The sequence below is a fragment of the Rhinolophus sinicus genome, chromosome 8 (genome assembly GCF_057876585.1).
Source record: "Rhinolophus sinicus isolate RSI-liver-muscle chromosome 8, RSI-T2T, whole genome shotgun sequence".
Taxonomy (NCBI): domain Eukaryota; kingdom Metazoa; phylum Chordata; class Mammalia; order Chiroptera; family Rhinolophidae; genus Rhinolophus; species Rhinolophus sinicus.
The window spans coordinates 27,835,550-27,860,050 of record NC_142508.1 but is presented as its reverse complement, the minus strand read 5'-3'; the positions used below and the strand labels follow the sequence as shown (position 1 = coordinate 27,860,050).

At 36.0% G+C, this 24,501-nt stretch overlaps 1 protein-coding gene across 4 annotated transcripts in view; it reads left to right on the top strand.

Moving 5' to 3' along the window:
• Positions 1–18,454, top strand: part of MDFIC (MyoD family inhibitor domain containing) — an 89,550-nt gene extending 71,096 nt beyond the window's left edge. For all 4 annotated transcript variants that reach the window (XM_074315691.2, XM_019743224.3, XM_019743222.3 and 1 more), the window contains one exon: positions 15,841–18,454. In XM_074315691.2, the coding sequence (XP_074171792.1) occupies positions 15,841–16,088 (248 nt within the window). In that variant the 3' untranslated portion in view covers positions 16,089–18,454. The remainder of the gene's footprint in view (positions 1–15,840) is intronic.
• The last annotated feature ends 6,047 nt before the right edge of the window (positions 18,455–24,501 follow it).

Genomic DNA, 24,501 nt, shown 5'->3' with positions numbered 1-24,501 from the left:
CTGGAGACCTAAAAGGGCAGGCACTAAATTTGTTCTCTTCTTCCGCCACCCTCCAGATTGCCAATATCTCCCAGAGACAAGTTTGCATATGTGTCTGGTACTCTGGGTTGCATGGCTGCTTACCAGGGCACCACTTGATCGCCTAGCTCTGGTGGGCTGCACAGCTTGAGTTCCTGGGTCCTATTGGACTATAACACCAGAGAGACTGTTTTTGACACCTATCACCCACCTGGCATTGCACAGATAGCAGTCTGAAACATACTTGCAGTGATTCTGTGAAAGAGACCCAAGTGCTTGACCTTCAGCTTGGGCAGGCGTCAGGTTTAGCACACATTTAGGGACCTGCTCGTATGCACTCTGGAGAACACAGACAGGTGGATGCCATCTTTGAGCTCGCCCTCTGCCTCACTCCAGGTCACCTGTATCTCCTGGAAAGGAAAATGTACACTCATGGTGCTCTGATTTTTGCAACTGCCACCAGAGGCACCTCTAGATTGTCTGTCCCTGGTAGCCAGTGGCACTTAGGCTTGTGGTTGTACCACAGGAGATAGATATATATATATATTATATATATATATATATATATATATATATATATATATACACACACACATATATATGTATAATCTATCTATCTATCTATCTATCTATCTATCTATCTATCTATCTATCTATGCAGACTTTAAAGGCTGTTAACTGAGGGTCTGGCTTCCAAAAAGTCTGAATATAGGTGTTGACTGAGTCTTCCCTTTGGGACAATGACAGATCTTGGCACACCCTTCAGATTGGGAGAGGTGGCTGTTTTATCTAACGCATAGAAGCCAACAGAGTTACGGAAAATAAAGTATATGTTCCAAAAGAAAGAACAAGATGAAACCTTTAAAAAGTCCTTAATTAAACAAAAATATGTGATTTACCTGATGAAGAGTTAAAAATAATGGTCATAAAGTTGTTCATCAAACTCAGGAAAAGAATGGATGAACACAGTGAGAACTTCAATAATGAGACAGAAATATAAGAGAGTATCGAATAGAAGTCACAGAGCTGAAGAATACAAAACTGAATTGAAAAATGCACTGGAGGAATTCAACAGCAGACACATGAAGCAGAAAAAAGGATCAGTGAACTAGTAGATCTAGGGCAGTGGTACTCACCCAATCAGAGGAGCTGAAAGAAAAAAGAATGAAAAAAAGTGAAGATAGCTTAAGGGACTTATGGGAAAACATCAAGTGGATCAACAGTGATTATAGGGGTTGTAGAAAGAGAAGAGAGAGAGAGAAGGGCAAGAAAATTCATCTGAAGAAATAATGGCTAAAAGCTTCCCTAATCTGGGGAAAGAAACAGATTATAGATTCAGGAAGCAGAGAATTCCAAATAAGATAAACCCAAAGAGACCCACACAAGACACATTATAATTAAAATGTCAAAAGTTAAAGACAAGGAGAGAATCTTCAAAATAGCAATAGTAAAACAGTTTGTTGCATACTAAAGAACCCCCATAAGACTGTGAGCACATTTTTTTTTTTTTCAGCAGAAACAGAAAGGAATGGTATGATACTATATTCAAAGTGCTGAGGAAAAAAAAAAAAAAAAAAAAAGCTTCCGCCCAAGGATACTCTATCTGGAAAAACTGGTCATTCAGAACAGCAAAAGGAATAATTGTCCAGACAAGCAATAGCTAAAGAAGTTTACCACCACTAAGCCAGCCTTACCAGAAATGTTAAAGGGACTTATTTAAGCCAAAAAGAAAGGGCACTAATTAGTAACAGGATAACATATGAAAGTATAAATCTTAGTGGTAAAGTAAATATATAGTAAAATTCAGAATAATCTAATGTTGTAAACATGGTGGATTAATCTAGTACGAACATTATACTAGATTTAGCTAGTATGAAGGTTAAAAGACAAAAGTAGTAAAAATAACTATAACTACAATAAGTAGTAAGGGACACAAGATAAAAAGATGTAAAATGTGACATCAAAAACATAAAAGGCAGGGAGAGTTAAAATGTAGAGTTTTAGAGTATACTAAAACTTAAGTTGTTATCAACTTAAAATAGACTGCTAGAAACACAAGTTGTTATGTGTAAGTCTTATGGTAACCACAAAGCAAAAACCTATAGTAGATACATGGAGATAAAGAGAGAGAAATCTAAACATACCACTGACACCATCAAGTCACACTGAATAGAGCAAGAGAAGAAGAAACAGAGGAAGTACAAAACAGCCAGAAAACAATCAATGAAATGGTAATAAGTACATACCAATCAATAAATATGTTAAATGTAAATGGACTAAATCTTCTGATTAAAAAACAGAGTGATTGAATAGAGTGGGGGGAAAAAGACCGATCTATATGCTGCTGCCTACAATAGACTCACTCAGTTGTAAGGACACACACAGATTGAATGTGAAGGGAAGGAAAAAGATATTTCATGCAAATAGAAACCAAAAAACAAACAAACAAAAACAGTTGGGATAGCTATACTTATATCAGACAAAATAGACTTTAAAACAAAACCTATAATAAGAGACAGAGAAGGTCATTACATAATCATAAAGGGGTCAATCCAATAAAATAATATAACATTTGTAAATATTTATGCATCCAACAGAGGAACACCTAAATAAATAAAGCAAATATTAACAGCCTTCAAGGGAGAAATAGACAACAATCCAATAATAATAGGGGATTTTAATACCTCACTTTAATTTATGGATAGAGTATCCAGACAAAAAATAAATTAGGAAACATTGGCTTTAAACATACAGATGGACTTACCAGATATATATAGAACATTCCATCCAAAAGCAATGTTAAAGGGATTTCTTTAAGCTGAAAAGAAACGGCACTAATTGGTAACAGGACAACATATGAAAGTATAAATCTTTTCACACATTCTTCTCAAGTGCACATGGAACATTTATTTAGGATAGATCATATGTCAGGCCACAAAACAAGTCTTAATAAATTTAAGAAGCTTGAAATTCATATCAAGCATCTGTTCTGACCACAGTGGTATGAAAACTAGAAATCAATTACAAAAACAAAACTGGAAAACTCACAAATATGTAGAAACTTAAAACCATGCTACTGAACAGTGGGTCAAAGAAGAAATAAAAAAAATACCTTGAGACAAATGAAATGGATATACAATATATCAAAATTTATGGGCTGTAGCAAAAGCAGTTCTACAAGGGAAGTGCATTGTGATATGCCCACTTAAGAAATAAGAAAAATCTCAAGTGAAAAAACCTAAATGCACAAACACGTCAGGAACTGAAAATAGAAGAACAAATTAAGCCCAAAGTTAGTAGAAGGGAGAAAAGAAAAAAAGAGCAAATGAAACTAAATGAAATAGAGACTAAATGGCAATAGAAAAGATCAGTGAAACTAAGAGCTGGTTTGTTGAAATGATAAACAAAATAAAAGAACCTTTAACTACACTGATGAAGAAAAAAGAGAGACTACTTTAAATTAGAAATGAAAGACAAGATGTTACAGCTGATACCACAGAAATGCAAAAAAGATCATAAGAGATTATTATGAACACTTACATGCCAACAAATTTGACAACCTAAATGAAATTGATAAATTTCTAGAAACAAGACTGAACCATGAAAAAATAGAAAATCTGAACAGATCAACTGCTAGTACAGAGATTGAATTAGTAATCAAAAACCCTACCCAAAAACAAAGTCAGGACAAGATTCCTTCACTGGTGAATTCTACCAGACATTTAAAGAATTAACAGGAATACTTCTCAAACTCTGCGAAAATATAGAAGAGGAGGATATACTTCCAAATTTTTTTTTACGAGGCCAGCATTACCCTGATACCAAAACTAGACAAGGATGCCACAAGACAAGAAAATTAGAGGCCAATATCCCTGATGAACATAGATGCAAAAATCTTCAACAAAATATTATCAAACCAAATTTAACAATACATGTAAAGGATCATACACCATGATCAAGTGGGATTTATTCCAGGGATACAAGGATGGTTCAGCATCCACTAATCCGTCAATGTGGTACACCACATTAACAAAATGAAGGATAAACATCATATGGTCATCTTAACAGATGCAGAAAAAGCATTTGACAAAATTCAACATCCATTTGTGATGTAAAAACAAAACAAAAAAAAACACCCTCTAAACAGAGTGTGTATAGAGGGAACATATCTCGATATAATAAAGGCCATTTATGACAAACCCACAATTAATATCATACTCAGTGGTAAAAAGCTGAAAGCTTCTAAGACCAGGGAGTAGACAAGATGCCCACTCTTGCCACTTTTATTCAATATAATATTGGAAGTTCTAACCAGAGCAATTATTCAAGAAAAAGAAAAAGAAGGAAATCCAATTTAAAAGGAAGATGTAAAACTGTCACTATTTGCCGATGACATGATATTGTGTATAAAAAACCCAAAGGACTCCACCAAAAAAACAACACACACACACACACACACACACACACACACACACACACTAATAAAACTAACAAATGAATTTGGTAAAGTTGCAGGATACGAAATCAGTAAATATACAAAAATATGTTGCATTTCTATACTCTAATAATGACATATCAGAAATAAAATTAAGAAAACAATCCCATTTACAGTTGCATCGAAAAGAATAAAATACCTAAAAATTACTTTAACCAAGGAATGAATGACCTATACTCTGAAAACTGTAAGACATTGATGAAAGAAATTAAAGATGGCACAAATAAATGGGTAGATATTTCATACTCATGGATAAGAATAATTAATATTGCTAAAATGTCCGTACTACCCAAAGCAATGTACAGGTTCAGTGCAATCCCTATGAAATTCCAATGGCATTTTTCACAGAAATAGAGTGAACAATCCTAAAATTTTTATGGAATCACAATAGGCCCCAAATAGCCAAAGCAATCTTGAGAAAGAATAGCAAAGCTGGAGGTATCACGCTCCCTGGTGTCAAACTATGTTATGAAGCTACAGTAATCAAAACAGCATGATCTTGGCATAAAAACAGACACAAAGATCAATGGAACTGAATAGAGAGACCCAAATAAACCCATGCATATATGATCAATTAATTTAAGACGGAGCCAAGAATACACAATGGGGAAAGGATAGTCACTTCAAGAAACAGCGTTGGGAAAATGGGATAGCAACATGAAAAAGAATGAAACTGGACCAGTCTTACTGCATACACAAAAATTATCTCAAAATAGATTAAAGACTTGAACATAAGACCTGAAACCATAAAACTTCCGGAAGAAAACATAGACAGTAAGCTCCTTGACACAGGCTTGGTGATGATTTTTTGGATTTGACACCAAAATTAAAGGCAACAAAAGCAAAAATAAACAAGTGGGACTATATCATATTTAAAAAGCTTCTGCACAGCAAAGGAAACTGTCAATACAATGAAAAGGCAACGTACAGAATGGGAGAAAATATTTGTAAGTTATATAATCCGATAAAGGGTTAATATCCAAAATATATAAAGAACTTTATAACTCAATAGCAAAAACAAAAATAAAACAAACAGTCCAATTAAAAGATGGGCAGAGGATCTGAATAGACATTTACCCAAAGAGAACATACAGATGGCCAACAGGTATGTGAAAAGATGCTAAACATCACTGATCATAAGGGAAATGCAAATCAAAACCACAATGAGATATCACCTCACACCTGTCAGGATGGCTATTATGAAAAGACAAGAAATAACAAGTGTTCAGCAACGTGGAAGAAAGGGAACCCTTGTGCACAGTTTGCAGGAATGTAAATTGATGTAGCCACTATGGGAAACAGTATGGAGGTTCCTCGAAAAATTAAAAATACAACTACTTTATGATTTAGTAATTCTACTTCTGGGTATTTATCTGAAGGAAATGAAAACACTAACTCAAAGATATGTGCACCCCCCTGTTCATTGCAGCATTATTTACAATAACCAAGATATAGAACAAACCAAGTGCCATTGATGAATGAATGAATAAAGAAGTGGTACATATACCGGGGGTGCCAAAAAATGTATATAAATGGGCAGTTTGGTCAACGCTGCTCAAGCAGTAGTTCGCCGTAATCAGAAGTGTCTAGACGCTGATGGTAACCACTTTGAGCACCTCTTGTAATTGCAGAAGTCAAACGTGACTTGTATTCATCTTTTGTTATCAGTATTTATTGAGTATTACCATTCTAATACAGGTTTCCTTTCTTAAAATACGTATACATTCTTTTGGCACCGTCTGTATATACTCGTACAATGGAGTGTTATTCAGCCATAAAAACAACAAGAAATCCTGCCATCTGCAACAACATGGGCCTTGTGGTCATGATTCTGAGTGAAATAAGTCAGACAGAGAAAGACAAATACCATAGTATCTTATATATGGAATCTTAAAAAACAAAACAAACAAACAAACAAACAAAACAACCCAACTATGAGTTCAGAGATACAAAGAACTGACTGGTAGTGGCCAGAAGCATGAGATTTGTGTTGGGTGGCAAAATGTGTGAAGGGTGTCAAAAGGTACAAACTTCCAGTTATAAAATAAATATGGGGATGTGATGTACAGCATGGGTATAGTTAATAATACTGTATTACATATTTGAAAGTTTTTAATAAAGCAGGTCTTTAAAGTTCTCATCACAAGAAAAAAATGTGTAACTATGTATATGATGACAGATGGTCACTAGACATATTGTGGTGGTCATTTCACAGTATATATAAATACTGAATCATTATTAGTATACCTGAAAGTAATGACATACAACATTATGAGGTATAAAATGTATCTTAATAAAAATAAATAGAAAAGCATCCAATATGGCGAGAATGTTATTTTATCATCATCATCATCATCCCCTTTTGCATGATTACCCCAGTGAGTACTATATGGCTTTTAAAAAACACAAAAACTGATTTATTTTCCTAATACACCTTGCACAATATTTAAACAAGCACAAATAAGAAGTGAAACTGAAATGTGAATTGTGAAATAAATATGGTTGTGAAAATAAAAATAGGAAAACTATTAAGCTTTTGGGAGAGATTTGTTAGATCATTTTTATGTTTTCATCAAAATTAGAGGATTTACCTACTTGTATTTTGTTCTAGCCATAGATAGTATTGTGACCAACTTTAGCAGACTGTTACACATTGATTCTTTCTAAGAAAATGCTTTTAAGACCTAAAGTAGATTTTGTTATCCAGAAATTATATTCAGCCTTGTTATTAATTAAACTTTTTGGATTAGAGATATTTCAACTGGCCAACTTAATATAGTCAGCATTGCGTAGGTTCAAATAAAGTAGGATCTTACTGTTTTGCTTCCTAGCTTCCTGAGAAGATAAATGGGTAGTAATTTAAACATGGGAAAAATGATGGTTTTTAAATCTGCTGTAGCCAAACACCAGATATACTCGTTCTTTGTGGGCAGATTTTTGCTGCACTGCTCTGCAGATAGATCCTCACAGAGTTCCTTCTCGGTTCTCTCTTTTCAAGTTGAAGCCTTTTATAAACCTCCTGAGGTTAGGACAGAATGTGTGGTAATCAGAGTGAGTGAAAGAAAGGGTGTTGGGGGTGCCGTTGCTGTCATAGTCATAACATTCAGTAAGTACTTACGTGATAAACGCTTCATTGAGAATGTTCCAGGCATTGTCTCACTCCTTCCGTGATCCTACAGGGACAGCACTTTATTAGCAGCTATCAAATTTGTGATCATCAAGTATTGGAGAGATTCCATAAACGGATGTAAATATTTATTTGCACCATCAACATCAATATTTTTCAGCCTTTCTTTCCCCTCCTCTCTGCCCGCACACCAACTCTACACGTGAAGCGTTTTGAATAAACACTGCTACTAACTGCAGTTTTGCTCCTCTTCAGCATTCTGTGTAAAGCTCCAGGAAAAGTGTCCTCCTCTATATGTTGTCTTCCTTAAGTGGTGGACCAACAGTTCCTGGATCAGATCTCTCTGAGAGTTTGGAATATTCAATGAATCGACCACAGATCAGGCAGCAGGATAAAGGAATAAGAGAAGCAAAAAATCTGTGCCATCCACTTCCTGTAATTGAAAATACAAATGCACATCCCATAGGAGGAGGATGGATTCCAGAATTTGGACACATGGTAGGAAAATGACTGAGGAGCCTGTTGTGGGGTGTGGGAGGACGCTGCTGGTTTTTCCCCAGGCTCTTTTGAGTTTATGGAGAGGAAAGAGAATAGTAAAGATTTTGTTTCCGTAAATGTGGTTGCCTTTGTGTTGCAGTGGAAAATGTAGTTGTCTTTCTTTTACCCCCCGAGCTAACTCACTTTCTTCTCCAGTAGGAAAATATTGGCTGTGCTCTGGCCAAGACGCAAGGCCTGGAGGGGAGAAGAACAGGGTGCGCCAGGGTTCTGTGCAGGAGGTGCGCGTTCAGTTTCTGCGGGCGCAGGTCACTGTGGGGCAGCAGGCCAGTTGCTGGGTGCCCTCTGGTTTGGAGATGCAGGGTCACTTGGAGCAGAGCTCCCTAACCTGCTAGAAAACATTTCCTGCCCCCACCAGCGCTGTGAAAGGCAGAACTCCCTGGAGAGGGCTGTGACTGGTCCCTCACAGCAGGCTTTTCACAGCGGCCAGATACTAAGCCACCCTGGCTGTGATTTGGGATTACCAAAACCCACTGCTAGCCTGCTTTTGGTTTGAATTCAGGAAGAACAGTCGCAGCAAAGCATTATCTGGGAAGGGGACCGCCTCCACCCAATGGGGCCTCCTCTGCCCAAGGCGTCCCCTTGTACCCGCACCGGGCAGATGGTAGCCTTAGCAGCTAAACACAAGGGGACACCTGTGGGTTTTCTGTAGCTTTACAACGAGGTGTGAGCTCAGTGCAATTTCCTAAATTACTGATCACACATAACTGATTGTTCGTGATCTAATCTGCATCGCTTTGGGGCGCACTGTTAAAAAGGATAATGAACCTCTGCTTCTCAGTATATAGTTTATGTGACATGAGCCTGATTAAGAAAGTATTTTCAAGCATTCTAAGTCATAGGAAACGCTATTAGAGATTAGTCAAGATGAAATACATGCAAATCTGCATTTACTCAAAAAATTCTCAGAACTCGCTGCTCTGTGCCCCCTGTACTCTGCTGTTTGGTGTCTTTGTTCCAAGAAATTCAGAGCACCTGTCATACCACATCTTAAAAGAAGGAAACTTACGAAATATAAGAGAGTTGTGTAGAACAGAGCCGAGTTTACTGTGCAAATAGTTTTCTGATGGTTCTTACTCAAGTTCCCTCTCACTGTAACTAACTGCTTTTCTCTATTTTCCTAGTATTTTTGGCTACATGTGATTGGGGAAATCAATTGGGGATGATTTTATTATTAAACTACCATGTTCTTATAGAAACAAATCTCCAGTCTCATTTTAAATACAACAGAGCCCCTTGGATCAGTCACAGGTATTTTCACCAGGCATCTGAGATGCCGCGGAAGTGGGTTTCTGTTGTTACCTTCCTGGGATTGGGAAGCTGGACAGTTTCCAGACATGCCAGACACGTGGGTTTAACACTGATGACCTTTCCTATAGGACGCACAGATTGCGGTTGGGATTTTGTCTGCAGTAATTCCTAGCTTTGTGTTTTAAATCAAACTTGCTAAAGGTTTGCTTTCATGCTGCCCTTGAGCTGCTTCACTGCTGGTACGCTCCTCTGCTTTCCTTCATGTACAGTAGCTGCCAGATTTGTGCTGTCTCTCCTCTCAGGAGTACACGGAATGGGGCCCGGTTTGCAACGGGAACCCTTCCCGGAATCTAGCTAGCTTCTCAAAGGTTAAACTCTTTTGGCAAAAGCTGCAAATATGACTGAATAAAACCATAAAAACTAAAAACGTCAAGAACAGAATTATTTCTGACAGTGAGCTACATGGATGCAGAGGACTCATCTTTTTTAAAGTTTGTTTCTCCATTTAAGTCTTCTTAGTTTGATAATTCTTATAATCCTCTCTTTGATGCAAATAAAACCAGCATCTTAATGCTTTTTATGATTCTTGATTCCCCTGGGGGTGGTGCGGGTTGTACTGGTAGAAACTGTAAAAACTATTTCTTCTTCGTTTGTTTTGTTTTTTGTTTTTTAATTAAAGTTTATAGGAGTGACAATTGTTAGTAAAGTTACATAAATTTCAGATATACAATTCTGTATTACATCCTCTGTAAGTCACATTGTATGTTCACCACCCAGAGTCAGTTCTCCTTCCTTCACCATATATTTGATCCCCCTTACCCTCATCTTCCCCCCCCCACCCCCTTACCCTCTGGTAACCACTAAACTATTGCCTGAGTCTTATGAGTTTTTGTTTCTCATTTGCTTGTCTTGTTTTTGGTTTATATACCACACATCAGTGAAATCATATGGTTCTCTGCTTTTTCTGTCTGACTTATTTGCTTAGCACTATAATCTCAAGATCCATCCATGTTGTCACAGTTTGTTTTAACCTTTTCATTACCCCCAAGTCACAACTAAACTACGTTTTCTGGAACACAACTGAAAGGAAAATATTTCTGGAGAGGAATAAAAATCAGATTACTAAATTGAGGGATTCATTTTTTGTTTGTTTCTTTTTTGTTATATCTAGGTAGTTGTCTGCTTACAAAGTACAGGAAATGAAAGTTTCTGGTAGGTGTCTCTGTAAATGCACCTTGTTCAGTATCACTTAAATCTCTAAAATGCATTTTGGTCTGTGGCTTCTTTAGGGGCCTGTTAATAGATCTGGTTTTTCAGAGTAGCCCAAAGTGTTTTTCTAGTAAATTACGAACGACCTATGTTTAAAGAGGATGTCTATTTTTCGTAAGTTTTAATATTTACTTAGCTTAGTCTTTTGAGACCTCTGTCATTGCCATATGTTTTACCACTAGAGTTTCTATGTAATCTCTGCATTGCTCTTGTTTATATAACTAGGGACTTTAATTTTTATATTTCAAATTCACAGATTTCTTTTGATGGAGACACCATCTCTCTCTCTTATGTCTATTTCAAAAATGTGACTGGCAGTTTATCAGTTTTCCAACTCATAAACTTTGCTCTTTCTTGTTGAAGGTTAACATTTACTATCAACTTTTCATTAAAACTGAAATTCAGAATCATCTTTAGAAAGGAAAAGAGATTTGACTGAAGGCTAAAAACAGACACATCAACAAGACAAATCAGGGCTTTTAGGGTTATAACTGACCTTCCCCCAGAAAGATGACCCAGTCCTGTAGTGGCAACACACACAGCGTGCTGAATTAGCGCGTGGGACCTGCCCCTTACTGCCTCTGGGACTTGGATACATTTCCTGTATTTTCTGTAACTCTCTCTGTATTGGTAAACTTGGCATATTACCAGCACTGCTTCTTAGGAATATTATTAGAATTAAATGAATTGATATTTATGAAGAGCTTAAAACAGAGTTTAATACATAGGAATTTTGCTGTTGTTGTTGTTTAATGAAAGAGTGATGAAACATCTCCTCTCCTGAGATAACGTATTTCTTAACTCTGACAACAATAACAAATACTTTTCCTTCAGTAACACTGGGCTCTGCATTCTATAGGAAACCACTCATACCTATTCATTATAGAAATCACATTATGTTGTAGAAAATAGGCTAGAAAAAGAGTATTTGATCTACTTAGAGCTAAGGACATTTAAAAATTTTTCTTTGTTTATTAAAAAATACAAAGATAATTTAACAGACTTAAATTAATTTGTAGATCTTGTTGGCTAACAGTAGGAGTTTGGAGAGACTGTATTCTTGGTTTAGGGCTTCTAATTTCTATATGTCAACTGTCAATATTGTCTAAGATCTGGAAGAGATTTTAATTCCCAGATGAATATATCCTGTGAGTTGCAGTGAGAGGTTTAGTTTGGAATGCTGCTCCCATCCCTCTTCATCCTGAAGGCTGTTGACGTCACACCAGTCACCTTCAGTCTCCCCATCCTGATTACTTACTGGTTTCTTCTCACTTTCTGCATATAGACATGGCCAGACTCCCTTGTTTGGAATCAGACAGTAAAATTTTTTATTTCATTGTGCAACCACATCTTGTTAATGCCACCCACCTCTTCTTTTCACTGAATAATTTGCCAAACTTGACCATCTGCCATTTCACTTCCTCAGCCAAAGGAGTGATATCTTGAATATATGAAGAACTTCTACAAATCAATAAGATTTGCCTCTTTCCAACTCCATAGAAAAGTGAGGGGAAAACACGAACACTCTGACCAGCCGTTTCAAAGAACTGGAAACATGAACGGTCAACAAACATGAAAAGATGTCCAAACTTACTAGTAAATAAATAAATGCAAAGGAAAACCACCATGAGATGCCATTTCCCACTCAATTAATTGGCATATATGAAAATATGACAATTTCAAAGATTGGTGAGAATGTGGAGTAATGAGCATTCTCATACTTGGTTGCTAGGAGTAAAGTCTGGAGCAATCATTTGGAAACAAATTTGGTGTTACCTAATAAAATTAAACATATGCACATCCTGTGACCCAACCATTTTACTGCTAGTTATTTAGCACGTGTGCTATAGGAGACTTGCACAAAACTGTTCCAAACAGTCATGTTTGGAATAGCAAAAACACTGGAAATGACCAAAATATTCATAAATAGTAGTGTGAATAAATAACTTATGGTATAGTAAATCAATGGAATCCTATATGCCTGGAAAGTAGGTGAACTATAGCTGCATGAATCAACAAGGGGAAATATGAAAATCATAATGTTGAGCAGATGATGCTACTCAGGAATTCCTATGGTATGGTTTCCTTTCTGATTATAACTGATGTTTACACATTCACTGTTGTAAAAAAGTACAGTGAAAAGCAAGGGAAAGCTTCATTCAATATTCAAGACAGTGATTATATCTAAGGACACGAAGCTGTACATAGGAAGGGACCAATGGAGGCTTTGAAGACATCCTAACCCTCTATTTTGAAGGCTGGGTGGGACGACTATTATTTTCCTTGTGAAATTGATTGATCCACCACATATAATTCTGTGTATGGTGTATTTTATGATTAATACATAAAGACTCCAATACTCAATAACTATTCTTAGGGTTTTAAGATTACTCAGTTAAAGGTTCTTCAGTATCAAATGAGTTTTTGGAAATTTCCCTGTTCAGTCTTGAAATACAAACATTCCACAAAGGAACAGAAAGTTAAGGTCAAAAATGTTAGAATTAGTTAACATGGGTATTTGTTTGAAGGTATATTGAATAGAACTGGCTTGCTGCTAGTTAAACATTATTTTTTTAATAATAATAATAATAATAATAATAATAATAGTAATAACAATAAAGCTAGCCCTTTAAAACATTTAAATATTTTACAAATCATGGTAATATAATCCTGGAGGGGCTCAACTATACAGAGACATGTAAGACAGATACTTAGGATAAAAGGTTATAGAAAGAATGTAGAAAGAGGGAAAACACAGACACTCTCTAGAAACCTAGAACTTTCCAAGGCTACAGACTTGGATTCATGTGGCTGCTTTTAGTGTTCTACTGATATGATTGGATACTACTAAAAACATTAGGGGAAGATGGAGAGAAATCTGCAGACTCCATAACTGTACAAACTTTTTCCAGTTGTTCTATATGCCATTGTATGTGAGAGTAGGCTTGGCACTGAGAAGAGTGGAAGGAAAGATTGGTGAGTTCTTTTAGCCTTTAATTATATAAACAACTCTGGAATTTCCCTTTGGAGTTCTTTTCTTACCCTCTCCCCTTTTTGTCATCTGGCATGTAGAGTATGACTGTTTCTGCATTTCCCCCTTTTACAAAGTTAGAGACTCTCTACGAAGTTAGAGAGTTAGAAAAATGGGTATGTTCAAGGAGCTGGGAAGTTTATTATGGATGATCACATAACTTATTGAAAACCCATCAAAGGCACTCAGTTTTAAAACCAAATACAGAGAAACACAAAGGGTTACAGTGGGATGGAGGTGGGGATTGTTCTGTATTGTTGCTGTTGTTGAAAGCAGAATCCCTTCATTAAAGTTTGCATTGAATTAAAAACAAAACAAAACCAACTAACAACAACACACAAACCCAAAAACAACTCTGGTAAAAATTCTCAAATATTTCTGAAATTGGACAAATGTATTAATAACATTGGTCTTAAATGATTTTGTGACATGTGTTAACGTCCTCCAGAAATAGAGATTTCTTCCAACTGCTCTTCTCGTCCCAAAATTCTAAAGGAAAGAAGTTTAGAATCTGGTGAACTAAACTGATAGATTGTAATCTGTTTGATTTCTCACCCTTTGATATCAGTTCATGAAGTTTACTAAACATTGTTGTTTAGAGGGTCGTTATTAGAGATGTCTTGGCAAATAATGGAAAAGTAAAGTACTTCGCAACACAGGAAATGGGAAAACAATGTAACTGTGTCATCATTCACTTTGCTGAGGTACAAATCCTTAGTTAGAAATAGGCAGATGAACTTGGATTACAGAAACAATGGTAGGACCCAACCAGAGAGTCTCAGGTTTTCTTCAATTCTTGTGAAACCCAAAAAAAATTGAGACCATGAAATTGAGTCAATTTTATTGGAAAGTAAAACATGCTGATCTCAGTTTAATGAATTTCAATTTAACTATTGATCCAATTAGTCAATAATATTTTGAATATGTTGTTTACATTGTTTTCCTTCCAATTTTGAATTGGATCAGTGGAGCAGTTAAAGGAAATTTCTGAAGGACTTTAATGTCATGGAATCATTTTATCCTATGTTAGGAAGTAGGGAAGATGAGTAAGGAGGATAGAGAAGTGGACCCTAGGACCAAGGACCATGGCACAGTGGAAGAAAGTGATAATCTAGCCTTCATGTGCACATGCACAGACAAGGGCGGACAATTAAGTTCGCGAACTTGTTGCAACAATGTTGCTAACCTTTTTTGATATCATTATTCATGATGAATTTGTACCAACTGGACCAACAGTTAATCAAGTTGACTATTTGGAAGTACTGAAAAGGCTGCGTGAAAATGTTAGACGACCTGAACTTTTCACCGACAATTCATGGCTCTTGCATTACGACAATGCACCAGCTCACACGGCACTGTCTGTGAGGGAGTTTTTAGCCAGTAAACAAATAACTGTATTGGAACACCCTCCCTACTCACCTGATCTGTACCCCAGTGACATATTTCTTTACCCTAAGATAAAGGAAATATTGAAAGGAAGACATTTTGATGACATGCAGGACATCAAAGGTAATACGATGACAGCTCTGATGGCCATTCCGGAAAAAGAGTTCCAACATTGCTTTGAAGGGTGGACTAGGTGCTGGCATCGGTGCATAGCTTCCCAAGGGGAGTACTTTGAAGGTGACCGTAGTGATATTCAGCAATGAGGCATGTAGCACTTTTTCTAGGATGAGTTCGCGAACCTAGTTGTTCGACCTCGTATATACAACTACAGTCTTTCCTTTATACATGGAGTATCTACTTCTAAAGATTGCTCATTTAAGATTTTTTATTAAAATTTAGCTAACATGCAATATTATATTAGTTTCAGGTGTACACCATAGTTATTCAACATTTATATACCTACAGAAGTGATCACCAGGATAAATCCAGCAACCATCTGACACCGCACCACGCTATCACGATACTATTGACTATTTTAACTTAAGTTTCTTTTTGAGCTTCCAACCCACAGAAGCCTTCTAGGACTGTATGTCCTTGGGCTCTGGAGTACTTATTTTGATCAACACATTGTTCAGTCTATTGATGATTTCTATATTTTGTGTTCCTTCTTTTTCTCACTCTGTGGTCTCTTCCTGATTGAAAATGAAGATTGCTGTGTGCACTGTATCCTGGCCTGCTTGTTCTGTGAATTCCTGACCCTCTGCAATATTGTCCTGGGACAAGCATCGTGTGGCCTCTGTGCCTCCGAGGCCTGCTGCTGTTGCTGTGGAGATGAAATGGGGGACGACTGTAACTGCCCTTGTGACATGGATTGTGGCATCATGGATGCCTGTTGTGAATCATCAGACTGTTTGGAAATCTGTATGGAATGCTGTGGGATTTGTTTTCCTTCATAAATATTTATATTTTGTTAGTGTTAAAACTGGAGAGTGTTTTAAAATATTTCTTTTAAGGAGGAAGAAAAGCACATGGTAAGAGCAACCCAGTATTTGCACTGTTAACTCATTTTAAGTAATCTCTGAAATCCTTTTTGCTCTAACCAAATCTCCATGGTTTAATATGTGAAATTTTACTACTTTTAAACTTAATAGGTTACAATGACTGAGGGACATTTTGACCAAATCAAAACAAAAAGAAAAAGAAAAACTAAATGTCTCCTCCTTTTTATACATATTTCTATTTTTTTAATCATTCTCAGGAGTTCCTTGCTCCAAATGTATTATTTCTCAGTGGGTGTTAAAAGCAAACAATTTATTTTTGATGTGTATCTATTAATGGTTAACAACAAACATTTTTTATTTTAAAATAAACTTTGGGAAACACACCCAAACAATAGTTGGGCCCCCGGTGTTGATTTCCATGCTCTGTTCTCCACTTTTTTCACTTGTTAACAGATATTGAGTGTGACCTGTATAGAATCTGCTGGCATGCAGAGATGGATGCCATCCAGTTCCCACCCAGAGGAGGACAGTTTAGCAGAGGAAAGAGACCTGTAAACAATGAACATTCCACAGGGTACACTGAAGTGAGGATTATGAGAGAGAGACACTCAAGAGGTATGGGGATACACAGAAAAGAACAGCTAATATCTCCTGGAATATTTAGCAGTCTTCAAGGAGAATGTGGTATTTGCGGAAGCCCCTTAGGATGAGTGATACACCTGCTGCTTGAATGAATTGTTTAAATTTAGGACGAAGTTTTAGGTGAACAGCCTTGAACTATGTGTGCACTTAAGCAATTAAGAAAAATGCCTTAAGTAAGTTTTTTCTTTAGTTGCAGGACTATAGTTTTAAAAATAAAATTTAACTAAAAATATGCATTTTCTTAAACAATTTAAAAGTAATGATTAAATTTTTGACAAAACAAAACATAATCCATATTAAAAGAACTATATTTTATAACAAATGTGGAATAATTTTGACAAATTGCATTTAAATTAAGAGATTTTTAATATTGAAATCCCAGTATTCTGATTTTGATTTATTCAGATTTTCTTTCTTTCTTTCTTTCTTTCTTTCTTTCTTTCTTTCTTTCTTTCTTTCTTTCTTTCTTTCTTTCTTCCTTCCTTCCTTCCTTCCTTCCTTCCTTCCTTCCTTCCTTCCTTCCTTCCTTCCTTCCTTTCTTATTTCTTTGTTTTTCTTCTTTTTTTAAATAATTTGATAGCTGTAAGTCTTTCTTGAGAGGGGTGGGGCGTATGTTAATTTATTTTGGTTTATTTCTTAACCGATGTTACATTTTATAAACACAGTTAATCTTCAGTGCAGACCATTCCTTCCAATGTAGTGGGAGTCTCGATCCACTAATGTGACCAATTTCAGTATTACAATTTTATGTTAAATTGGATTGATTGTTATTTTTAATTCTCCTGGTTAAATAACAAATTAATACTAAAAACAAATGCATATTTTTAGGAATCCTTTAGCCAACCTAGACTTTTAAACCTAAAGCATGGAAATGCCACCTATGGTTTTCCTTTGAGATGAAACCTAGTTTCTACTTATATCATTACTTAAAGGGCTTAAAAAAGAAAAAAAACAAACTCTTGAATCCCCCATTTAGTGCTATTTACACACACACGCCCCTTTAAATTTTCTGGTTTAAATAGAATTCTGGTAAACAGCTGTCTTTCTCTTCCTTGTCTAAAGAGCGTGTTTCATTTGTTACATCAAATATAAGAACATCTCTCTACTATTTCATAGTAACCAGATCTGAGTATTTACATATACCCAGAGTTAACTTAGGCTTATATATTAGGATATAACAGTGTCATCAATGTATTGACATATAAAGCCTTCTAATGACCTGGAATTGTTAAAATATTTCATTTTTTATCCTGAAGAATTTTTCAACTAAGTGGTTTGTCTAATATTTAAATATATTCTGCTACTATTTGAGATAAAAACATTAGCACTTTTGAAATGTTTCTCTGTAACAGAGAACATTATTAGCAGAATTTTTTGTTCATATTTATATTCATAGTTCTTTTCCTCTATTGTCTACTCCACAGTCATTCCATAAAGTACTGTGTATGTTTAGAAAAAATATGTATATGCAATTGTGAAAATAGTTTCAATATATTTTAGAATTTCTGTATGTAAAATGTTTTGTTGAATTATATGGCGATCGTGACTAAGTGCTATAGTTTACAGATAATAGAGTTGGTCTCTTTCTAAATGTGGAAACTGAATCTTAAGTATTTTTAAACTGGACCTGTATTATCCTGAATGCATTATTTTGAAATAAAAAAAAAATGACTTCTCTACTGTGCTGTAACATTTTCTAATTGATATATTATTTGACTGATATTTGAACAAATTCAACTATAATTTGAAAACCCGAAGCTTTTCTTTATCTTATTACTTCCCTTTCTGAAGACTTCCTAGTCTCCTTATGTAAATCACAGGACACACCCAACATGAACTATGAAACATTCAGATCAGTTTATACTGCAAATCACAATTGACATGATTTCAAAACATAGTGTTCTTTAAAAGATTCATAATAGGTCAAAATGCTAGTTTATACCTTTTTTTAGTAACTTGTTTTCATTTATTTGCTTTGGAATTATCTCCCAATTTATAAAAATGAAGGTACTTTTTTATTTTGCTTAGATTAAACATGAAAGATTTATGAAATTTGGTATTAGATTTAATGAATTTCACTCAAATGTAAATCATCAGAAGTATTTTCATCTAGGGTTTTGGTGGGCCTAATTTTTAAGTAGTAGGAAGTTTTTTTACAGTTAGTATTTAACTCCTCCAAAATCACTTTATTTAGAAGACTTTCTATTTAGAAATATAATAATTTCATTTTTGTGTTCTTACAGTATATCAGCTATACCATTTTCCTCACCTGAAATACTGAAATATTCAGTATTTCTCTGAACAGTTCAAGGAGTAACCAAGGCAACCTTATGTAATAATGTTCCATTCTTTATCCACACAAACTCTATCAGTGCCCTAGATTCTAATGTGATAAACGTCAAAGTTACTGCCTCGTATAAATACTCGTAAGAGTCAAGTCCAGAATCTCTGGCTTGCCTTCTTGAATTCCAGTTTAAGTGCTTACGTTTACCCAACCAGCTAATGAATAAGTTTATTTATTAATAAGATTATTTTTCAAATTATTCAAGACCTTTATGCCCTTTCCAATTACCTGTGATTTGTAGGCCTGTAGGTTTATTACATCTAATCTGACAGGCAAGATAAAATTTCATCAAACACTACAATATCCATTTTTCTCTTCCTTTTACACTAATGTAGTAAAGCATATCATGTTTGTTTGAAAAGGTGGTTAATATATTGATAGGGTTTATTCCACACTTACTATTTATATTTTTTAAATCACATATCAGATATTATCAAGGGAGTCCTCTTAACCCTTTATTTCCATGCCCCCTATAACCAGCATATTTTTAGTGACTGTGTCGTCTAGGCATCTCAAGAGAGTCATATAACCCTCAGGAAGTTTCAACCTAGGGAAGAGGTTTGGCACTTCCCATGAGTAAAAGCTCAGTTCCAATAGTGACGCTAATAATATTTACTTGCTTATTTAAGGTTACATACTTTTAAAGATTTTAGTTGAAATGCAAGGGGCTGTGAAGAGGGGATAACATTATGATACAGCCTTAATGTGAAGAATGGTTTTTGCAAAAACTATCACTGATGACTAAATCCACCATGTATCTTCCTTCACATTGCAACATTCCCAATGAACGATGGCTGCTCTTTCTACTTTAAAGGACTGTCAATCAAAATATTGTATAAACGATCAAATTTTAATGAAGTCAGTAGGCAATCTGGAGGTGAAAAGGATTATAAGCATAGCCACAGACAAGTCCCACCGAAAAAGTAGGCTGTACAGGCAAGCAGAAATCTTTACCACCTCATTCTTCAGCAACCTGGGATGATAGTGTGACATTTTCCACTGGGGTTACAGCTATAGCTCCTATGCTGCTACATGTAACCTGAGGCGTCCCCTGCCTTCCAGCCGAACCATGATGACTAGTTCTACTTCCATCGTTTGGCCATTGTATGTGCCCTCAATGCTCGCTGAGAAAGAATCCTGAATTTGGTTGTGAGGTGACCGTGAAGAACACATTTTAGATAACTATCCTTTGACACATTACCAATGTGGCGTATAGATATATGTGTTAAAGACAAAGTGTAGCTCAGCAATTAGGTGTTCACTTCCAGGCAGGTCTTTGTGCAAGGTTCTGTTGAGAATGTAATTATTAGGAAAATTGTAAAAAGCAAATTCAAACAAATTCTAGGTTTAGCCTGAAAAATTGAAAAGGTTCTTAAGTTCTGTCTGATGCATCAAGGGACAGAAGCAAAGGAATTGCATTCCAAAGCCAAGAAAGAGGGTGTACAAAAGCCGCTGATTCGCTTGACATAGTTCATAGCCTTTTGCAAAGGAATAAAAGCCTGTTGAGCAGGGAACCAAAAGATCTCATTATACGATGAAGCAAAGCCATATTAAAGCTTGTGCACTAGTAACTATGTCTAAAAACAGCCTGCTGTTTTATATTGAACCAATACATTTCTTAACTTGGTAGGTTGCAGTGTAAAGATGTACAGAGCCGGTCTGCTGGATGCTATGCCAATTACAGATGTGGTGGAGTGGTGTCAAACACCTACACACCGTTAGGACCTCAAGCAATCTTAGAGTGAAACAAAAGAAGTTTTAAAATGTCACCTCAAAACCGAAAAAGCACAGTTCAACCTGTTTGTAATGGCGCTGAGAGTCTTGAGATCGCTTTTATTATATAATTTAATGTGGACATCCTACAATCCCTCCATCAGAATGCACAATTCTTTCAAGGACATGAAGAGTGCCCGAGAGATAAGGAGAGTATCTTTCAAAAGGAACACCTTCAGATGACAAGGCATCTGTGATCAGCTCTGCAGGAACTGTGTTTTATTGGTGTTGAGGTGAAGGTGGAGGGAAATACCCATAAATACATATTATATTAGATTTTGTTAGATCATCAGGATGAATAATTGGGCATATTTACACAATTACACTTTAGTAAACTATTATGCCAGCCTAACTATAATACATATTCTGATAAAAATACATTAAATTGAAATCCAAAAGCAATTTGGCTGCTGAGGACATTATTTTCTTACCTAATTATTCACAAATTAATGAATAAAATTAAATTCCAATCACTAAAGAAAATGAAGTAATGGTGAGAATCAGAACTACAGATTAGTTAAAGCAAAGATATGCCATGCATAACAGAATTAAAGCATTTCTTTTATTCAAACTCAGTGCTTAAAAAAGAACAAATCCATCAACTTGAAATTTGACTTGTAGCTTGACATTAAAAATAATATGAGTAGAATTTTCAGTGGGGTAAGCACAAAACTAGTTCAAGTTGTGTCACTCTCAATTACTGTACTCAGGTGGTGTGCCCATTAAAATTCCCACTTGTGGGTTTTGCTCACTATGCAAATGGGGTCATTACCTGGAGAATTTAATCGGTTATGACACTGAGAGTAGGACTTTTCCTTTCAAAATAAACCTACTTACACACATTTTCACTAGAAATTTGATTGTTATATATACTTCGGATTGTTTTGCTCTAAATATTTACTAAAATTAGACTGTCTTTGCTTCTTACGAATAAGTCAGTGGATCCAAATTAATTTGATAGGGTTTTGTTTGTCTATACCGCTAGTTGGAATGAATCTTTTATTAAGTTGTATTGCTTATCAAAATATTATTTAAAAAATCTTTGTATCTTTCACACCACCTATCACACGTGGGCACATTTCCAGTAATGTTTTCCATTGTTTAATAGTATACATTTTCTCTTTCATAATTTCTAAATATTTTCATAAGTTCTAAATATTTAATTTGAGAGGCTTCTCCCATTTTTCTCTTTTTTGTCCCTTTAAAAAACTGTACAGTTAAAGAGTTAAGTTGCCCTCTTGGATGTGTAATATATATAATATTGCTCAGGATCCATGTCTATAACACTTGCAAGGTCCTTATATTCACTGATACGATGGGATGAGAACATTCAGCTGTTTGTCAGAATTAGTTAGAGAGACACTTCTACCATGAACCATGAGACGACTGAATTTAAAGAGAACAAACAGCTAGACTTATCGGGGCATCACTTCATAAGGTACATAAATATCTAATCACTATGTTGTACACCTGAAACTAATATAATATTGTGTGTCAACTGTAACTGAAAAATAAATTTAAAAAAATAAAGAGAACAAACAACAAATCAGTATACAGCTGTCCATACACCTACCATCTGTTTTCATTGTGGGGATTTCAACTGGCGAAAATCTGAATTTATAGCTACACTAACAAGGGTGTTGATAATGGCCTGAATTTACAATGGACACTGCAATTACCGTGTGCTTTAGTGTATATGATATTAAACTGGGCAACCAGGAATTTAGTCCCTAGAAACGGACTCTACCAGTAGTTCCCAGAGTGAACTTGAAGTAGGAACAAGATTGCTCTAAGTATTAATGATATAATCGCAGGGAAGGGCTAACGATTCCTTGAAAGAGAGAGGCCATACAGCCTAAATTTTTATAATTATACCAAGTTGTACGACAAGCCAAGATTTTATCACTAGCTTTTCTGGACCTAAAGGTAATATTTTTCATTTAATGTAAAAAGGAATATTCTAAAAGCAGAGAGAAAATAATTCCAAGGATGATAGAAGAAGAAATACTACAAATTCATAACTGGACCATTGGGCAGGATTTTTAACATCTGTAACTACGGGAAATTTCCCATAGAATACCAAATATGGATCCAAGTCTCTGACATTCATTTTTCTATGATATTTCTAATTGTGCCCAGAGGATATGAAGGAGTTGGCGCATCCAATAAATAGAATCATTTACATGCACGAAACTCCCTTTGAAGTTAATAGGACCTCTGAAAAGGGAGTCAGGCACCAGGAAAGCAGAGTTCCGCGGAACCTACTTCTTTCTTTTTAACATGCAGTGGTATTGCCGACGCGTTGGGATTTTCTTACTGCTTATCTTTTCTTTGTATGTGATGTTTAAGTTGGGAGTTGAGTGAAGTGCTTCATGTGGAGAGGAAAGATAGCCAAAAAGAGAGGATGTGATGATTGGCAAACACACACTTAGGGACCAGCTTTGTAAGATAGTATCCAAAAGGGACAGGGCTTGACGTTTGTACAACTTGTTTAGCTTTTCAAAAGGAAAGTATATCCCTTTTCTCATTTGATCTTCACAACCCTATGATTCATCTAGGATATACATTTTTACTTCCATTTTACAGATGAAAGAAACTGATTGCTTACGTTCATTTCCTAATGTAACAGTTCCTGATAGACCTAAGAAACCTGATTTCTACTCCTGGATCTTTTCAGTAGAAGGGTATATTTGTTAAGTAATCTTACATATAACTTAATATAATAAGCAGATTTAATCACAACTGCTCTGCTTGAAGCTGGGGTGGGCATATCAGGATCTGAAGTCTCTGTTTTATCTCTTGTCTCCCATCTTTCCTACCTTGAGTGGGTCCCCTGACATGGGCTCTAAGGTAGACTGGAAATCGTAGCCATTGTGCTGCTTCTCTCTTACTACATTGACCCAAAAGTCAATTAGCCTACAATATCTCACGGGTCTGTGCCTACTTATCCATGATTTGTCTTTTTTGTATTTTTTCTAGATGGATAAGGAGACAAAAGTTAGAATTCTTCACCAAGACTGTTTGCTAGTCATTCTGCACTTGTCCCTCCAGACCTGTTCACTGTCTCTGCCTGCCTTGTGGCAGGTTCCCTGGTGTTCTGGTTTCTAGTTGGCTTTGGCTGATGGCAATCGCTGACGAGAAATCAGCAGGTAGGAGGATAGAAAGAGTTCAGGGTAATAGTCCCAGCACTCCCTGGCCCCCTTCCTGCCAGGCTGCAGTTTTTCACAGTTCCGTTCCTCTATATAAAGGGGTCCTGTGCTGCAGCCCCCCTCCCACAGTCACAGCTCCCTGCTCGGGCCCCTTCGGGCATGGAGAAGAAGTGTTCCCCACTGCTGCTAGCTCCTGGCACTTCAAATTCCCTTTTTGGTGACCTTCCAACTGATTGTTCCTCTGTAAACAGGCCCTTTTATTAAATGCTCTTCAATTAAGCCCTCTGAGTGAGCCATCTGTTTCCTGCCAGTGCTCTAATGAGGAAGAGCGAGTTTGTGTGTATGCAAATGCACGTGTCTGAACCCAATCTTGTTATCATGTGTTTCTGAAAATTATCAAATTAATGGAAACCTGGTGGTCTCTTAGATGTCTGTCTCTTTAACACGGACAGTTAGTCAA